At 40.9% G+C, this 18432-nt stretch overlaps 1 protein-coding gene across 2 annotated transcripts; it reads left to right on the forward strand.

Annotated features, from left to right (window-relative positions):
- The first annotated feature begins 1995 nt into the window (after window positions 1–1995).
- On the forward strand, window positions 1996–17559 carry ZNF391 (zinc finger protein 391). Of its 2 annotated transcripts, none has more exons than XM_007973411.3 (3): window positions 1996–3069; window positions 13172–13280; window positions 14022–17559. In XM_007973411.3, the coding sequence occupies exon 3, from the start codon at window positions 14100–14102 to the stop codon at window positions 15174–15176; it is 1077 nt and encodes a 358-aa protein (XP_007971602.1). In that variant the 5' UTR covers window positions 1996–3069; window positions 13172–13280; window positions 14022–14099; the 3' UTR covers window positions 15177–17559. The 2 variants fall into 2 exon arrangements, with proteins under 2 accessions (XP_007971602.1, XP_037861548.1); XM_038005620.2 differs by having other exon boundaries at window positions 1996–2926.
- The last annotated feature ends 873 nt before the right edge of the window (window positions 17560–18432 follow it).

Consider the following 18432-nt stretch of genomic DNA (forward strand, 5'->3'; position numbering starts at 1 on the left):
AATACTTGGAGATTAAGCAATACACTTCCAAATTATACATGGGTCAAAGAAAAAATGCCAAGAGCAATTAGAAGATACTTTGAACTACATGAAAATGAAAACACAACTTAGCAAAATTCATGGAATGCTGTGAAAGCAGTGCTTAGGGGGAATTTATGGCAATGAATATATACATACTAGAAAGAGCATAAAAATACCTAGGAATAAATTTAACCAAGGAAGTGAAAGATCTGTACACTGAATACTGCAAGACATTGCTTAAAGAAATTAAAGAAGACCTAAATAATTGGAAAGACATCCCATGTTCATGGGTTGGAAGGCTAACTATTGATAAGATGATAATACTATTTGATATACAGATTCAATGTATTCCTTATAAAAATTTCAACCTTTGTTTGCAGAAATAGAAAATCCCATCCTAAAATTCATATGGAAAATCAAATTACCCTGAATAACCAATGAAACCCTTGAAGAAAAGAATAAAGTTTAAAGACACACATTTCATAATTTCAAAACTTTACACAAGCCTACAGTAACCTAAAGAGTGTGGTGCTGGAGAATAGGTATATAGACCCATAAAACAGAAAAGAGAGCCCAGAAATAAACCTCACATATATGGTTGATTGATTTTCAACAAGTGCCAAGACCATTCAATGGGAAATGGACAGTGTTTTCAACAAATGGTGCTGGAAAAACTGGATATCCAAATGCAAAATAATAAAGTTGTAGTATTTACACCATCTATAAAAATTAACCCAAAATGGATCAAGGACTTAAATTTAAGAAGTAAAACTATAAAACTCTTAGCAGAAAACATAAAAATCTTTATTAGAGAATGTAATTTTCAAGTATGGCACAGGTGATAAAAATAAATTGAGCTTGATCAAAATCAAAAAGTTTTATGCATCAAAGGACACTATCAAAAGAGAGAAAAACTTCACAGAATGGGAGAAAATATTTGCAAATCATATATCTGAAGAAGAATTAATATCTGGAATATATAAAAACTTATGCAACACAACAAAACCTACTTCAAAATAGGCAAAGGATTTGAACAGGCATTTCTCCAAAGAAGACATACAAATATGCACATGACAAGATGCTCAACATCACTAGCCATTAGGGAAATGCAAATCAAAGCCACAATGAGATAAAGCTTCATACCCATTAGGATGGCTATAATACAACAACTACAACAAAACGGAAGTTAACAAATGTTGGCAAAGATGTGGAGAAACTAGAACCCTCCTGCACTGCCAATGGGAATGTAAAACGATGCAGCTGTTATGGAAAACAGTTTGATGGTTCCTCAAAAAAGCTGATCACAGAATTACCACATGATTTAGCAATTCAACGCCTAGGTGTATACCCAAAGAATTGAAAACAGTGACTCAGATACTTGTACACCAATGTTCATAGCAGCATTATTCACAATGGCCAAAAGGTGGGAACCACCCAAGTGTTCAACAAGAGATGAATGGATAAACAAAATATTATATATGTATATTTATACACTGTTTATGTATAAACACACACATATACACAATGGAATATTATTTAGCTATTAAAAGGCATGAAGGATACATGCTGCAATATGAATGAACCTTGAAAATATTATGCTAATTAAAATAATCCAGAAATAAATGGACAAATATTGTATTATTTTACTTATACGGCATATCTAGAACAGGCAAATTCATAGAAACATAATATAAAATAAAGGTTACCAGGGACTGTGGGGAGCAGGGAATAGAGACTGCTCAATGGGCATCTTTAGGGATGATGAAAATGTTCTAGAATTAGATAGTGATGGTGCTGTTGTGAATACACTAAAAACTTTATTGTATGACTTTAAAATGGTAACTTTAATGTTATGCTTAGTTTACCACAGTTTGAAAGTATTTTTAATTTTTAAAAATAAAAAATGATAAAATTAGATTTTATCTAATTCTTTCCAGCTTTATAATTTGGATCCTGCTCCTTTGTACATCAAGGCTTATGCTTCATACTTACTTGATGTTTCTATGGTACTTGTGCACAGCTGTCATATATCAGATCTGCAGTTTTGCACATGAGTTCCACTCTTCTAGTTCCTCAACTATTTGTAAGGTTGCCCTCCTCTATGTTTTCCGTTAAATCTTCCATTAGTTAAACCACTCCAATGTCCCTCGTTCCATAAGTTTCCCCTACTCTGAGCTCCCAGGGCACATTGTGCAACTTCATTACCTTATATTAAAATTATCTGGAATTTTAAAAAATCTACTAGATTATGGTAGTGTCCTGATTTTATTTATCTTTTTCTTTTGGTGAAATTTGAGACGTGTCTTGCATTTAACCGTATTTAAGCATCTAGATTGTGCAACGGAGCCAGTTTGGAGAGACCACCTGCATCAAAATTATCTGGGATGCCCGTTGAAAATGCAATGTTCCAGGCCAATGAGTCAATCTCGGAGTGTAAATCTTGTGAAGCTGTATTTTAACAAGCTCGCTTGGTGATTTATTTATGTACGCTATTTAAAACTCTATGAACCACCGGTGTAGGCTATACTTTGTAGTGTATTAAGGTGGTCTTCGGTACCTCTCGCAGACCCCCTTCCTCTTGCCTCTAGCACCAAACTCTCAGCCTCTCACATACCAGGGGAGGGGATTTGCAAAAACCTTCAGGAAAGTGAATCCCAGCACAGCCCTGCTCTCGCTGGTTCTCGGGCGCAGGCGCAGAGCTGCGACTGCAGCTGATATGTTGCCCACTCTCTGCGTGGTCTCTGTTTTGCAACTGGTCGTCGGCGTCAGGAGACTTAGGTCCAAGCGACTGCTGAGACAATGCCTGGCCCCGCATACCGAGCAAAGCATGATCAGCAGCAGCCTAAGTGGAAGAGTGCCTGTGATCCTAGGAAACCTGATGGGCGCTGGAGCAGCGATTCGACGCGTGGGTTTCTCTTTAATCCTTCCGACTTCCCCAAGCCCCGCGCACTCAGGTTCCGCTCCAAGTGCGGGACCCGCCCGGGGTGTGTCGGGGGTACTCGGCCGGAGGCGGCCGGTGAGTGGGGCTTACAGGGCCCCGGGACCAAGGTGGGTGCTCTTGGAGGTTCTGGAAAGTGGAAACACGGTTTCTTCGAAGGAAACGGGCGAAAGGGTCGCGGGTGGTTTGGCTGCAGGTCGGGTCAGGAGGTACCTCCACGGTTGGGAAGCTGCGTGGCGAGGGGTCGAGAGGGCCCCCAGCACTCGTCTCACGGGCGGGCCAGCCTAGTTCCTCTGCGGCAGTGACAGCCAGTGGTTTTCCCCGGGTGTATCCCTGGGAGATGAGAAAGAGCAGGGTTGCACCCTGCTTCCCCTCTAGCTGGGCGAGGGAGGGCTTCGGTACTGGGGTGTTTCCCTGGTGCTTACTGAGTGCAGGCACTGCTCCAGGAGTTTTTACCTGCATTAATTCATTTAACCCTCGCATCAACCCTATGAAATAGTGTACTATTATTATCCCCATGTTACAGATAAGGAAATTGAGGCACACAGAGATGAAGTATTTGCTCGGCCGGGGTCAGTGGCTCACGCCTGTAATCCCAGCACTTTGGGAGGCCAAGGCGGGTGAATTATCTGAGGTCAGCAGTTCGAGACCAGCCTGGGCAATATGGTGAAACCCCTTCTTTACTAAAAATACAAAAATTGGGTGGGAGTGGTGGTGCGCGCCTGTAATCCCTGCTACTCGGGAGGCTGAGGCAGGGGAATCACTTGTACCCAGGAGGCGGAAGTTGGAGTGAGCCGAGACCACGGCCATTGCACTCCAGCCTGGGCAACAAGAGTGAAACTCCGTTCCCCTGCACCAAAAAAAAAAAAAAAAAAAAAAAAAAGAATTACTTGCTTAAGTTATGGAGGCTAGTGAGTGCCAGTCCTTAGGTTTTGGTTCTGGTGATGAAGGTTGGTACTTGAATAAAGTAGTTGTTAATTATTTGTTGTAGGTGTATTGACAGTTACTGTGGATCTTTGTGTGTGAGTTTGTGCTTTATGTGTGAGTTTGTGCTTTGAGCCAATTTCTGTGAACATTGTTACCTGAAGATCACCTTTGGTAGGACAAGATTTTCTCTATTCTGTGGTTAAACTGAGGCTGCCTAGGCACTTCTGCTGATTGCTTTGTGGATTGGCAAAGACTCCAGGAAGCAATCAACCTAGTGCCACAAAACAATGCACCCGGAGAAGCCCTATTCCAGACTCTTCAAAACCTTCTTCCTTCTGAAGGGGGTGGAAAATAAAGGAGAATTATCCCTGGATCAAGAATTGATTATAGGAGAGACTGGCAATGTCAAAAGAATTTTAGATAATTAGGGTAACAGTGGTGGCCAGCGCTGTTAGTGCTAGAAAGTTAGAGTCACATAAAGGAATAGCAAACCACTAGGTTGGCTAGGGCTGCAGCATGTTGTGACCACTTAAGAGAATAATGATTTTGTGGGAATACAGTATCCAGAGAGCAGTAAGGTGACTCAAATAATGAAAGGATGAGGAAGAAAGGATAAAAGGAGCGGCAACTTTCCACATCAAGATGGAGGAACCCCTTGGATGGACTCTGGAAAAAGGTATGGGCCTAACATTGTGGAGACAGGCCTTAACCTCCTGGCCTCTCTGAAATATGTTTGGGGGCTATCCCTGAAACTTTTGTCACATCCACTAGTCTTCCCTTTCCCATCTTATATACATCCTCCAAAGCCAGGAAAAAGAATGCATCTCTCCATGCTCTAGAGCAGCAGCTGCTGAAGGGAGCCTCATAAATCCTCTGACAGCATCTTTCCTTAAACATATACCATCACAGTTTTCAAATTCATTGATGTGAGATGAGCACAGCAATAGCATCATCTCCGTTATACAATATATCATTCTTTATTGTAAATGTTTTGCCATAGTTTAACTTGCAATATTCACGAAAGCTTTGTGAGAGAAGACAAGCCCATGCTAGTAATGGTGTTTTTAATGTGGGACAAGATTTTTCAGAAAGGTGACTTGACCGAGGAAGCACAGCTATAAGCAGTGTCATCTGTATTCTATTTTGACCCTCAGGAAGAAGTAAGGGGACTAGTGCCATAGTGTCTTTGAACTCATACACCATATGAAGAGAATGTCAAAGAGGTTGGATCACTTAAAGAATTTAGAGAAAGTTTGGATTTGGCTCAGATCTGTCTTTTATCGTAAAAGACGAACTTGAAACCCAGATTAAGTGTCCATTGTCATTTTCTTTATATCTGAGAGGAGATGGGATTACTTTGGGCATTCATTTTACTTTTTTTTTTTTTTTGAGACAGAGTTTCGCTCTTGTCGCTTAGGCTGGAGTGCAGTGGTACTATCTCGGCTCACTGCAACCTCCACCTCCTGGGTTCAAGTGATTTTCCTGCCTCAGCCTCCCAAAGTAGCTGGGATTACAGGGCCCGCCACCACGCCCAGCTAATTTTTTTGTATTTTTAGTTGAGATGGGGTTTCACCATATTGGCCAGGCTGGTCTTGAACTCCTGACCTCAGGTGATCCACCCGCCTCGGCCTCCCAATCATTTTACTTCTTAATCCTTAGGGTTGCATTCAACAGGGCTGGATGTGGACATTACTAGACAGAGGTTCTGGATGCCTTAGACTATGACCTTTGCCCATTTCTGCCTTTCATTAAAAATAAAACCAAGTGGAGGCAAATGATGGAAAGGCAACTGTCTACCTCTCCATAAGATCCATATTCCACATGAATTAACTATTCTTCTCTCTTTTCTGAAAGTGTGTTCCATCTTGGCAAGCAGAGACACATTCGTCCCTTCTTAGATGAGTCTGCCAAATTTTGCCAAGGGGACTATTCTTTATTTGGCTGTTGACTGTTCTTAATATCTTCAACACTCTCTCACTCTAATTTATCATTAGATTAATTAATGGACACAGGCTTTTTTTGGCCTATTTCTTGAATGGTTTCATCTGAAACATGGACCTTGAGATCTTACATGTCTCTGAGGATTTGAAAAAGAGTAGATTCATTGTAGTTCTCTCCCCTTAGTCTAGGCAGATGGCTATGTGCCTCAAAATTTGGAATCTAAAGTTAAACTACTGGGTATCAGATAGCTTTGGACAAATCAAGTCCAGCATCTTCATTTTTCAGGTGAGGAGACACAAAACCAGATTGTTTATTTTTCCCTGTTTTCTATATAGCTACCGATGGAGCTATAACCAAAATCCAGCTTACCTAGTCAGTGCCTATAGCTCTGGGCCTCTATCTGATGTTTCCCTGAATTGTGCTGAGGATGCCACTTGCACTTCAGTGGAGGCCAGAGACTTTTTTTTTTTTTTTTAAGATGATGGAGTCTTACTCTGTCGCCCAGGCTGGAGTGCAGTGGTACAGTCTTGGCTCACTGCAGCCTCTACCTCCTGCGTTCAAGTGATTCTCCTGCCTCAGCCTCCTGAGTAGCTGGCACTACAGGTGCGTGCCACCACGACTGGCTAATTTTTATATTTGTAGTAGAGACTGGGTTTCACCATGTTGGGCTGGTCTCAAACTCCTGACCTCAGGTGATCTGCCCACCACGGCCTCCCAAAATGCTGGAATTACAGGCATAAGCCACCATGCCTGGCCAAGGCCAGAGACTTTACTCCATAGGTTACACAGATAGGGCTGTTAGTGTGGCTGAGATTTACTGCAGCGTTTCAGGGACTGGCTCTGGGAGGTCATCACTCTCTACACCCCTATGCCACTCTGAAGTCAAGGTCATGCTGATATCCTCTGACATCAGTGGAGTTTAGTTTCTTGGCCATTTACAGGCCCCTAAACAGAAAGTGTGACTCAGGCATTCTTTCCCTGTCTGTTGAGAAGCAACACATACTGTATGGTATAATGAGTTTGAATCTAGGATTTATTACTTGGCCTTGTGCCAAATTACTTCTCTGTACTTACACTATTTATTTGTATTGCGGGAATAATAATAATTCCCCTCTCACAGAGTTAAAATGAGTCAATATTCATAAAATTCTTAGAATAGACAGGCCCAAAGAAAGGCCATTTCTGGAGACTACTTCCAAGTTAGATTCCTTTCACAAGTTCTTTTTTTATTTTTTCTAGGTAGAAAGTTTCCCCAGTGGAGTTTGTATCTATCTATCATATGTGTCACATACACTAACACATCTAATGCATAATACAGTTGTATGTATAATGAGCTTATTTGAAATGAAAAAAATAACTACACTTTGAGACGCTTGCACTGTACAGTATGATATGGCTTGGATACGTGTATCCACCAAATCTCAAGTTGAATTGTAATCCCAAATGTTGGAGATGGGACCTGACAAGAGGTGATTGGATCTTACAGGTCGATACCTCAGGGCTTGGTGCTGTCCTTGCGATAATGCATAAGTTCTCATGAGATCTGGTTGTGTAAAAGTGTGTGGTACCTCTCTACCTCTCTTTTCTCCTGCTTTTGCCGTGTGATGTGCCTGATGCCCCTTTGCCTTCCACCATGAGTAAAAGCTCCCTGAGGTCTCCCCAGAAGCTGAGCAGATGCCAGCACCATGGTTGTACAGCCTGAAGAACTGTGAGCCAATTAAACCTATTTTCTTTATAAATTACCCAGCCTCAAGTATTTCTTTATAGCAATGCAAGAATGGCCTAATACAGCAAATTGGTACTGAGGAGTATGCTTGGCTATAAAGTTACTTAAAAATGTGAAAGGAACTTTGGAAGTGGGTAACAGGCAGAGGATGGAAGAGTTTGGAGGGCTCAGAAGATGGGAAGATGAGGGAAAGTTTGGAATTTCTTAGAGACTGGTTAAATGTTTGTGACAAAAATGCTGATAGTGATATGGACAGTGAAGTCCAGGCTGACAAGGTCTCAGATGGCAATGAGGAACTTATTTGGAACTAAAACAAAGGTCATATGTCTTATGCCTTAGCAAAGAACTTGGCTGCCTTGTGCCCCTGCCCTAGGGATCTGTGGAAGTTTGCACTTCAAAGTGTTGATTTAGGGTATCTGTCAGAAGAAATTTTTAAGCAGCAAAGGAAGATGTAGCCTGGCTCTTTCTAACAGTCTGTCTGTCCTCAGATGTAGGAGGAAAGAAGTGACTTAAAGTTTGAAGTTATATTTAAAGGGAAAGCAGAGCATAAAAGTTTGGAAAATTTGCAGAGAAAAAAGAAAAAAAAAAAAGCTTTTTCAGGAGAGAAATTCAAGCAGGCCATGGAGCAACCACTTACTAGAGAGATTTGCAAACTAAAAAGGAGCCAAGTGCTAATAGTCAAGAAAACAGGAAAAAGGCCTGAAAGGCATTTCAGAGATATAAGAGGTGATGCCTCCCATCACAGGCTCAGAGACCCAGGAGGACTTAAGGATTTCAGGGCCAGATCCTGGGTCCCACTGCCCTGCACCACTCCAGGAGGCTGCTCCTAAATCCTGGTTGCTTGGGCTCCAGCCATGGTTCCAATGGGCCCAGGTACAGCTCAGGCTGCTGCTCTGGAGGGTAGAAACTGTAAGCCTTGGTGGCTTCCATGTGGTGTTAAGCCTGTGGATATGCACAGTGCAAGAGTAAAGGAGGCTTGGCAGCCTCTGCCTAGATTTAAGTGGATGTATGAAAAGGCCTGGGTGTCCAGGCAGAAGCCTGCTGTAAGGGGCAGAGCCCCTTTAGAGAACCTCTACTAGGGCAGTCCAGAGGGGAAATGTGAGGTTGGAGGCCCCACTCAGGGTCCCCACTGCACCGCCTAGTGGAGCTGTGGGAAGGGAGCCACCATCCAGACCCCAGAATGGTAGATCCTGTGCTTAGACCCTGTGCTTGGAAAAGCCACAGGCACTCAACAACCTGGGAGAGCAATGTGGGACTGAATTCTGCAAAACCACAGAAGTAGAACTGTCCAAGACCTTGGGAACCCACCCCTTGCACCATTGTACCCTACAAGTGGGACATATAGGAGATTATTTTGGAGCTTTAAGATTTAATGACTGCCTTGCTGCATTTCGAGCTTGAATGGAGCCTGTAGCCCTTTCTTTTGGCTGATTTCTCCCTTTTACAATGGGAGTGTTTACCCAGTGCCTGCACCTCCATTGTATCTTGGAAGTAAATAAATTGTAATGTACAGGTTCATAGGTGGAAGAAATTCATCTCCAGATGAGACTTTGGACTTGGACTTGGAACTTTTGAGTTAATGCCAGAGTGACTTAAGACTTTAGGGTACTGTTGAGCAGTCCCCTAAAAATACTGATTATATTTTGCAATGTGAGGACATGAGACTTGGCGGCCAAGAGCAGAATGATATGGTTTGAATATATGTCCCCATCAAATCTCATGTTGAATTGTAATCCCCAGTGTTGGAGGTGAAGCCTTATGGGAGGTGATTGGATCATGGAGGTAGATCCCTTGTGGCTTGGTGCTGTCCTTGCAATAATGAGTGAGTTCTCGTGAGATCTGGTGTGTAAAAGTCTGTGGCCCCTCCCTCCTGCCTTGCTCCTGCTTTCACCATGTGATATACCTGCTCCCCTTTCACCTTCTGTCATGAGTAAAAGCTCCCTGAAGGCTCACCAGAAGCTGAGAAGATGCCAACACCATGCTTTTACAGCCTGCAGAACCATGAGCCAATTAAACCTCTTTCCTTTCTAAATTACCCAGCCTCAGGTATTTCTTTACAGCAATGCAAGAACAGCCTAAAACATAGTTTATACACATTAGTTGATTATAGATAGTCTCATATCAAATTGGCACAGTTTGACAATAATTAAAATATTAATAAGCATGAGAGTGAACTTCAAATTGGCCATATCCAAGAACTCTGTCATAGTTCTTTCTCTTGTCAGGATATTCGGCCTACTTTTAGATATCCTATCTTTCAGGGTTCTTCTAGTGAGACAGTTTGCAAAAATCTTTAAATTTTGGGTCTCCCTGCTTTCATATTGCCTCCAAAAACTAAATATTTCCTAACAATTTCTCTTCTCCAGAATGGGATATGATATTTAATAATGTAGTAATATTCCACTAAGTACAACATTCCCATTAGTTCTCATATTACCTTATGGCAGTATGGGTGTTCTCAAATCTTCAGAGACTTCTGTTGGGGACAAGAACTTTTGCTTTAGTAGCTTTAGAGGCTTTGTAATTTACCTACTGGGAGATGCAGTATTCATCTATCATGTAATTGTCAATATTTTAGTTCCATTGCACTAGAGAATTATTTCTCTACCCTTCAGACCTACCATTCCCTTTACTATTCTGAAATAAAATTCATAGATAATACTACCTACCTATGAAATAATTTCAAAAGTATCAATATGTTACTTTAATATGAAGGAGAAGGAAAAGGAAAATGATTTATAATCAAATAATATGCATTTCAGCAGGTAAATGACTGGATGAAATAGATGCTTACACCTATTAGAACCACTGTGAATTCAACTACAAATGCAGCCTGATTTATGAATTATATTTGTGAATCTAATACCATAAGTGGCTTTACTTCCCTGAAATAGTGAAAAATTCCTAATAACATTGAAACTAAAAATGTATATTTTGGCTGGACTTGGTGGCTCATGCCTGTAATCCCAGTATTTTGGGAGGCTGAGGTGGACAGATCACTTGAGCCCAGGAGTTTGATGCCAGCCTGGGCAACATGGTCAAACCCCATCTCTACAAAATAAAATAAAAATTCGCCATACATGGTGGTGTGTGCCTGAAGTCCCGCTACTTAGGAGGCTGAAGTCAGAGGATCACCTGAACCTGGGGAGGTCAAGGCTGCAGTGAATTGTAATTGTACCACGGCACTCCAACCTGGGTGATAGAGTGAGACCCTGTCTCAAAAAAAGAAAGAAAAAAAATGTATATTTCCTTGATTTTCCAATACATATTAAAGCTATGCAAAATAGTGTATGTATGCATAAAGCGTTATTAGGTTTTAGTTTCAGGTGACTATTAACAACTTTTTTGAAAGCTCAGGTAGGATAAATGACAGTTCTTTGTTCTGCAGGAATGTCTATCATCCCTGGCCCCCATTAAATTCTAATAGTACTATCCAATCGTGACAACCCGAAACACCCTCACAAATTCCCCCAAAGTCTCCCTAGGATGCCATCTTGAGGATCACTATAATAAAAGAGAAAGGTAGTAGTGAACTGTCAATAAAATAATGTGTTAGGCCATTCTTGCATTGTTATGGAAATGAAATACCTGAGGTTGGGTAATTTATACAGAAAAGAGATTTAATTGGCTCACAGTTCTACAGGCTGTGCAAGCATTGCTCCAGCATCTGCTTCTGGAGAGGGCCTCAGGAAGTTTCCAATTATGGTGAAAGGTAAAGGGGGAGCAAGCATGTCACATGGTAAGAGCAGGGGCAAGAGACTGCAAGGGAGGGGAGGTCCCAAACTTTTAAGCAACTAAATCTCACATGAACTAACTGAGCTCTCAAGAACTCGCTTATCACCAAGGGGATGCTGCTAAACCAGTCAGGAGGAATCTGCCTCCATGATCCCATCATCTCCCACCAGGCCCCACTTCCAACATTGGGAATCACATTTTTTTCTTTTTTTCAGGGGAGGGTGGGGAGGAATCACATTTCAGCATGAGATTTGGAGGGAACAAACATCTAAACCATATCAGATAACAATGGAGGAGCTTAAGGATCTGAGCTGCAAGAATGGAAGTTAGCCAAGGTAGCAGTAAGGCAAATTCCTATTTAGGAATGTTGGCATCATAAAGTATGCAATTGGATCTTTTTTGTGTGTATGTGAGACGGAGTCTCACTCTGTCACCCAGGCTGGAGTACAGTGCTGCGATCTCAGCTCACTGCAACCTCTGCCTCCCAGGTTCAAGCAATTCTCCAGCCTCAGCCTCCCGAGTAGCTGGGATTACAGGCATGCACCACCATGCCCAACTAATTTTTGTAGAGACGGGGTTTCACCATGTTGGCTAGGCTGGTCTCGAACTCCTGACCTCAAGTGATCTGTCCGCCTCGGCCTCCCAGAGAGTTGAGATTACAGGCATGAGCCACTGCGCCCCACAGCAATTGGATCTTAATGTAAGATTCTACAATAAGAAATTCTGACTTCTGCATCAACCCAGTAGTAGGGCTTTTTATCTTCCCTGTTTTCAGTTGAAAGGCATGTTCTTGGCAAAGCTGAACACAGACGGCATCATGATGTTACTTGAGGTTCTCCATGCATGGCTTCTTGGCACATATCCTCCGAGGCTAACCTCCACATCTGAGAAGTCCCAGTCTATGAGAAAGGAAAGATTTTTATGAAGCCAGATTAACTCCTAATCTCATGGATCTCAAATTATGCTGTGAGCAAAAATATTTGGGGGAACTGTTATACAGCTCATTGCCTCCTTTAATACACAAGGGCTCCAAGTTAATTAAGAGGAGGGGTTAAACAAGCTTTAATGAGGAAATTTAGAGTCCAGGGATGGGCAAGAAGAAAAGGCACAGGTTCCCAGGTCTTCTTATTTTCCTGACAAAGGCTGCTGGAGCCAGGATATTCTGCTGGACACTCTGATAGGTTGGTGTTCCAGGAGAGGTCCTTGCTGCCCTGTTGCTCTCACTTCTTATAATACAAGTGGAAAACAACATTGTCAGTGTGGAGATGAACATACTACTTGGTGCCAGGCAATATGAATGTGAGGTGTTTGCTTTTTAAACAAGAGTCATCTGGGAAAGCTAACTGTCTAGTACCTGGGAAACTTGAGATCTTTGGGAAGTTTCAACCCCTCTGTAGAGAGAAGGGGCCTCCTGTCCTATGGGAAGCTGAGTTTCTGTTTTGTACCCGCCTGCTGTGAGAAGAATGTTAGGGGGCAGAAGATAGTCCAAGTTAGCACTTTGTTCAAGCAACCTAGACTGTATTTCTAAGGCTTTCTGGACATTCAACTTGTCAAGTCACGTGAACTTATTAAAATACAAATGCCTGGGTCCCATCAGACTTGCTAGGTCCAAAGCAAGGTTCAGATATCTGGAGTAACAAGTGTCATAAGTAATTCTGATGTGTATGTGTTTGTGTATGTAACCTGTGTGTGTGTATGTAACCTGTCTTTTGGCATCTAATTTTAGTCCCTTTCAGAGACTCATTTTCTCCAGCCCCTCCTGCCATAGACCCTGTGAAAGCTCACTCTACGTTTTCTATAGATAAAAACACTGAGATTGAGCTCTGGATAGCTCTGTGTCTTCAGTACCAGCAGCCTTGTGTTAAATAATTTCTAATCTGCAGGAACCCCAGCATGTGAATTGGACTTTATCACCCAGTTGGAGGAAGAATAACAGTAGATGTTGGATCTTCAGGAAGCTGAAGAGGGCAGTGCCCAGAAATACCTGTCTAGGTAAGTAGTGTCATAAGAAGACCACCAATTTGATGTTGAGAAGATGAGTTCTAGTCCAAGCCCTTACAATTTGTTGGGTCATGTAGGCAAGTGACTCAATCTGTTTTCTATCTGTCAGATGAGTGGGTTGGCCTAGATGATGTCTAAGTTCTGCTAAATCTCTGATAGTCTAGGACTGTAGACTTCTTTAGAAGAATACCTGAAGTATAATAATTGGAAGAAGGGTTGAGAGGCAAATGGGAAGAGCAGTGTGGTAGTTATTATTTCTGAAATTTTTATTCTCTTTCAATCCCAGGAAAATAATTGCATTCAGGCTTGATCAAGTCATCTTTCTTTTTTCCATTTCTTTTTTCTATGCTTGAGGTCTCGATTCTTCTCATCCTTCTCCTTGCTCTCATTTTCCATGACTAATCAGCTACCATAAAAGGTCATTTTACCTTTTAATCCCCAACTCTCTGTCATCAGCTGGTACACCTGCTCATTTCCATTTGTTTGGGTTAGCATATTACCCAATAACTCTTTCGATATTTCTTGATGTCTCTGTGTTCACCATGCCCACTGCAAAAATTCTGCCTCTTATCTCTTCTGGCTTTGTTCTCCTCCACTACCCTTTTTTGTTTTCTCCTCATATAAAGTTGCTAGTATGCATGAATTCAAATTAGTTGTCTTTTCTCTGCTGGTTTATTTTCTTTGCTCTCTACAGTAGACACAGGTGACATTTACACTTTAAATGTCTTTCAGATAGAGGGATTTGAACTGAACCAAAGCATCAACACGAATCAGACTGTTTCCAAAAAACTAGAGTTTTCAGGGTCAGCAATGGAAAGCCTCAGAGGGAATACTGCTCAGAGTCCTACAAATGAAGAAGCCTCTAAAAATGAAGGCCAATTATCAAGGCAGACAAAATGTCCTGCACAGAAGAAATCCTCTTTTGAGAACACAGTGGTCAGAAAAGTGTCAGTGACACTCGAAGAAATTTTCATGGGGGAGGGAGGCCCTGAATCCAGTGAATTTAGTCTAAGCCCAAACCTTGACATACAACAGAAAATTCCAAAGGGAGATGGATCCCCAATATCTAGGAAAAACTCCAAAGATAATTCAGATTTAATTAAACACCAAAGACTTTTCTCACAAAGAAAACCTTGTAAATGCAATAAATGTGAAAAAGCCTTTAGTTACCAATCAGACCTTCTTGTACACAGTAGAATTCATAGTGGAGAAAAGCCTTTTGAATGCAACAAATGTGGGAAATCTTTCAGCCGAAGTACACATCTTACTGAACATCAAAGAACTCACACTGGAGAGAAACCTTATGAATGCAATGAATGTGGAAAAGCTTTTAGCCGGAGCACACATCTTAGTCTACATCAGAGAATCCATACTGGAGAAAAACCATATGAATGTAGTGAATGTGGAAAAGCATTTAGCCGAAGCACTAACCTTAGTCAACATCAGCGAACTCATACTCAAGAAAGGCCTTACAAATGTAATGAATGTGGGAAAGCCTTCGGTGACCGTTCAACCATAATTCAGCATCAACGAATACACACTGGAGAGAATCCCTATGAATGCAGTAAATGTGGAAAAACTTTCAGTTGGATCTCATCGCTTATTGAACATCAGAGAACACACACTGGGGAGAACCCCTATGAGTGCGGTGACTGTGGGAAAGTGTTCAGTCGAAGCTCATCTCTTACAGAACATCAGAGAATCCACACTGGAGAAAAGCCCCACGAGTGTAGAGTGTGTGGAAAGGGCTTCAGTCGAAGCTCATCCCTTATTATTCATCAGAGAATTCATACCGGGGAGAAGCCGTACAAATGTAATAACTGTGGAAAAGCCTTCAGTCAGAGTTCAACTCTCATCAGACATCAGCACCTTCATACTAAAGAGTAATATCTGAGCTTTTATTAATGTTAGCACAAGAACATATATACCTAACCTCACACCACTGAAATATATATATTTCAAGTATATATATACCTGTTCTGATTTTCTTTTATTAGATACCTATACCCGTTTTAAGCTTTCATTCATTCTTTTCATACATCTCAAATAAGTTTGCAATAAAACAAAAGGATGACTCAAAAAACCTAACATATGCAATCTAATATTCTGAAGGGCTCCAACTTTAGAGTATAAAGCTACCTGACACCTTGTAGTTTCTCTGCTAATCTATTCCATCAAGCATGGGTCCCTGAACCACCAGGTAATCCTCTGTTTTCTAACCACATCAGCCCCTTCACATGAAGAGAAAATCCTGTGTGTGTGTCTTCATACTTGCTGGCTCGAGTACCGGAAGAGAGGGATCTGGCTTCAGAGCAGGACCAAAAACTTCTCACCATCTGGGGATAATAGTGTTGAGGCAAATTCATTCTCTTGACTTGCAAAGACAGATTTTTCTCATCTTCCTCCTCCTCTTACCTTTTTTGCAGTAGCATTTTTCCTCAAAGTATAACTCATTTTTTTACTAGTGCCTAACTAATCCTAGTGTTATTTTATCACATTTTTACCAAGAATGTTCTAAAAATCTTGGAGACGTTCCTCCATGATCTCAGGGAAAAAAAGTTGCCAAATGCTGTGCTGTTTTTTGTTTTGTTTTTAAAATTTTCTTTCATTTACAGACTTCATGAAACTTATATTCTGTGGCTTTGACCCTCACCAATCTTGGAAGATTGATCTCTCAAGGACAAACCCAGTGCCTATTTCTCAGTCCTTTTTCTACTTGACATTTGCAGAACTGGCACTTTTGGCCACTGTTATACCTTAAAGCTTGAGCTTCTTTCAGGATCTATGATTCTGTGCTAATCTACACTTTTCCTACCTCCCAGAATTTCTTTGATTGTCAATGATCAGCTCTGTGATTTAGGACCAAGGTTAGGCCAGAATAATCTCATTTCATCAAGTTTTAAAACTTGAGGTAGTGCAACTAGATTATACACTTCTTGAAGACAGAAATCTTGGTTTGTTTGTTGTTTTATTTTTGAGAGAAAGTCTTACTCTGTTGCCCAGGCTGGAGTGCAATGGCACAATCATAGCTCACCGTAGCCTTGAACTCCTGGGCTCCTGCCACAGCTTCCTGAGTAGCCAGGGCTGCAGGTGTGTACCACCACACCCAAAATTTTAAAATTTGTTTGTGGAGACAGGATCTCACTATGTTGGCAAGGCTGGCCTCCATCTCCTGAACTCCAACAATTCTCCCACCTCGGCTTCCCAAAACACTGACATTACAGGTATGAGCCACCACACCTGCCAGAAATCTTGTTATTGATTGATATAAAACATCACAAAGTGCTGAGTAGACAATGAATGCCCTATAATTATTGCTCACTGATTCCTCTTTATCCTCCATAATCAATCAACTTGACTTTATTTGATATAGATTAATAATTGATTTCTTTCTTTCTACTGCTGCTTCCAAGTTCTTGGTACCTTGTGCCTAGATTACTAAATTGATCACTGTTGACTCACTACCATTTTCTAGCTCCTTACTAAACTACTATTTTGTTAAAAAAAAAAAAATAGTCTACAGTTTCCCAGTGACCTCTGCCCCAAATGGAAACTTCTTTAACCTAAAGACCTTTCATAGTTTGATCTACTTATTTACTTCCTTTCTCTTCTCAAAGGTAATGCATGCGGGCAGGTCTGTTTTTTGTCCCTACTATACCCTCTTCTCACACTTTGCTTCTTTTCAAACCATTCCTTGGCACTTTTACATGTCCTACTTTCTTCTTTATTCCAGAAACCCTTTCTACCCTTTTCTAAATGCCACACTCATATCCTGACTCTGTGATACTTTCAGTCCCCTACCTTCTTAGAAATCCTTTGTAGTGATGATTTGCATTATTCTCCTGTGTTAGACACCTTCTTTAGTTTTCTGGTTCTTTCACAAGTACTTTTTTACATAAGCTGTTTTGAAGTTATAAATCATCCTAAATCTTTTATAAGCCTCATATAATACATAGTACAATGCCAGCCTGGACTCTAGTTTTAATCTAAATGCATAGGGTTTAATTTACCAGCATAATGTTTTTAGTCTTTTGAATGATGAGGTAACCTCATAGGTGTTTTGGCCCACTTCGTTTTTCCTTGAATTTACATATATAACTGACTATTTAGACTGACTCCTTTAGATCTCCTGGGATGCTGACCTCTTGGCTTTCCAGTTCATGAGACTATTGTAAAGAATAAGTGAGTTCATTTATGTAAAGTAGTAAAACAGTGCCTGACATATAGTAAATACTCAATAAATTCTAATTGTTATGATTCTACTGATTCACATCTGCCTGTAGCTTTTTATTTTATTCCCTGCAGAGCCTTTAAGTTCTTTACTAGAAATGGAAAACTAGGATCACAATCAAATAAGCTAGAAGGTATTTCTTTTATCATAATAGGCCATAGCTATTTTACACACTCCATTGTGTGTAAAAAATGACTCAAGATGGCAAACAAGATACAATAAAATAGAAAACAAAAAACACATACAAATGAGCACTAGGAGATCAGGACAAGTTATGATAATCTACACAGGTATTCAGTTAGGGATACAAACTGAGCATTCTGGCAACTAAAATGAGAAGGTCATTTGCTTACATTGTTTTAGAAGGAAAAAAATATGTCTATTCATCAAGGAAAACAAAGCTTTTCTAATACGTAGAATTAAGATGAATTCCTCCATTGGTCTTCATGTAATTATACAATGTCTTTGATATAAAAAAATTTATATTTCATAACACCTAGTATACAATAGGTTCTCTGGTGAATAAATATTTAGTTCATAGTAGAAGGTCCAGAAAGGCAGATGTGAAGATTGTTCTTGGGATGGAGTGAGGTTCTCAGGAGCAGGGGGTAGTGTGTATTAAGTAATGAAATATTTACTGGGTACCAGAAGAAATGCTCTTTGTACATATTTGAGTACAGTTATGCACCACACAAGGACATTTTGGTCAATGATGGACTGCAGATATGACAGTGATCACGTAAGATTATAATGGAGCTGGAAAATGCCTATTACCTAGTGACATCATAGCACAATTATATGTCTGTGGTGATACTGGTGTAAACAAACTCACTGCACTGCCATCATATAAAAGTATAGCACTAAAGGCCTAATGTGGTGGCTCATGCTTGTAATCCCAGCACTTTGGGAGGC

Source organism: Chlorocebus sabaeus, chromosome 17 (assembly GCF_047675955.1).
Source record: "Chlorocebus sabaeus isolate Y175 chromosome 17, mChlSab1.0.hap1, whole genome shotgun sequence".
Classification (NCBI taxonomy): domain Eukaryota; kingdom Metazoa; phylum Chordata; class Mammalia; order Primates; family Cercopithecidae; genus Chlorocebus; species Chlorocebus sabaeus.

Coding starts and splice junctions, on each gene's coding strand:
- ZNF391 (XM_007973411.3), top strand. CDS start 14,100: ATGGAAAGCCTCAGAGGGAATACTGCTCAGAGTCCTACAAATGAAGAA.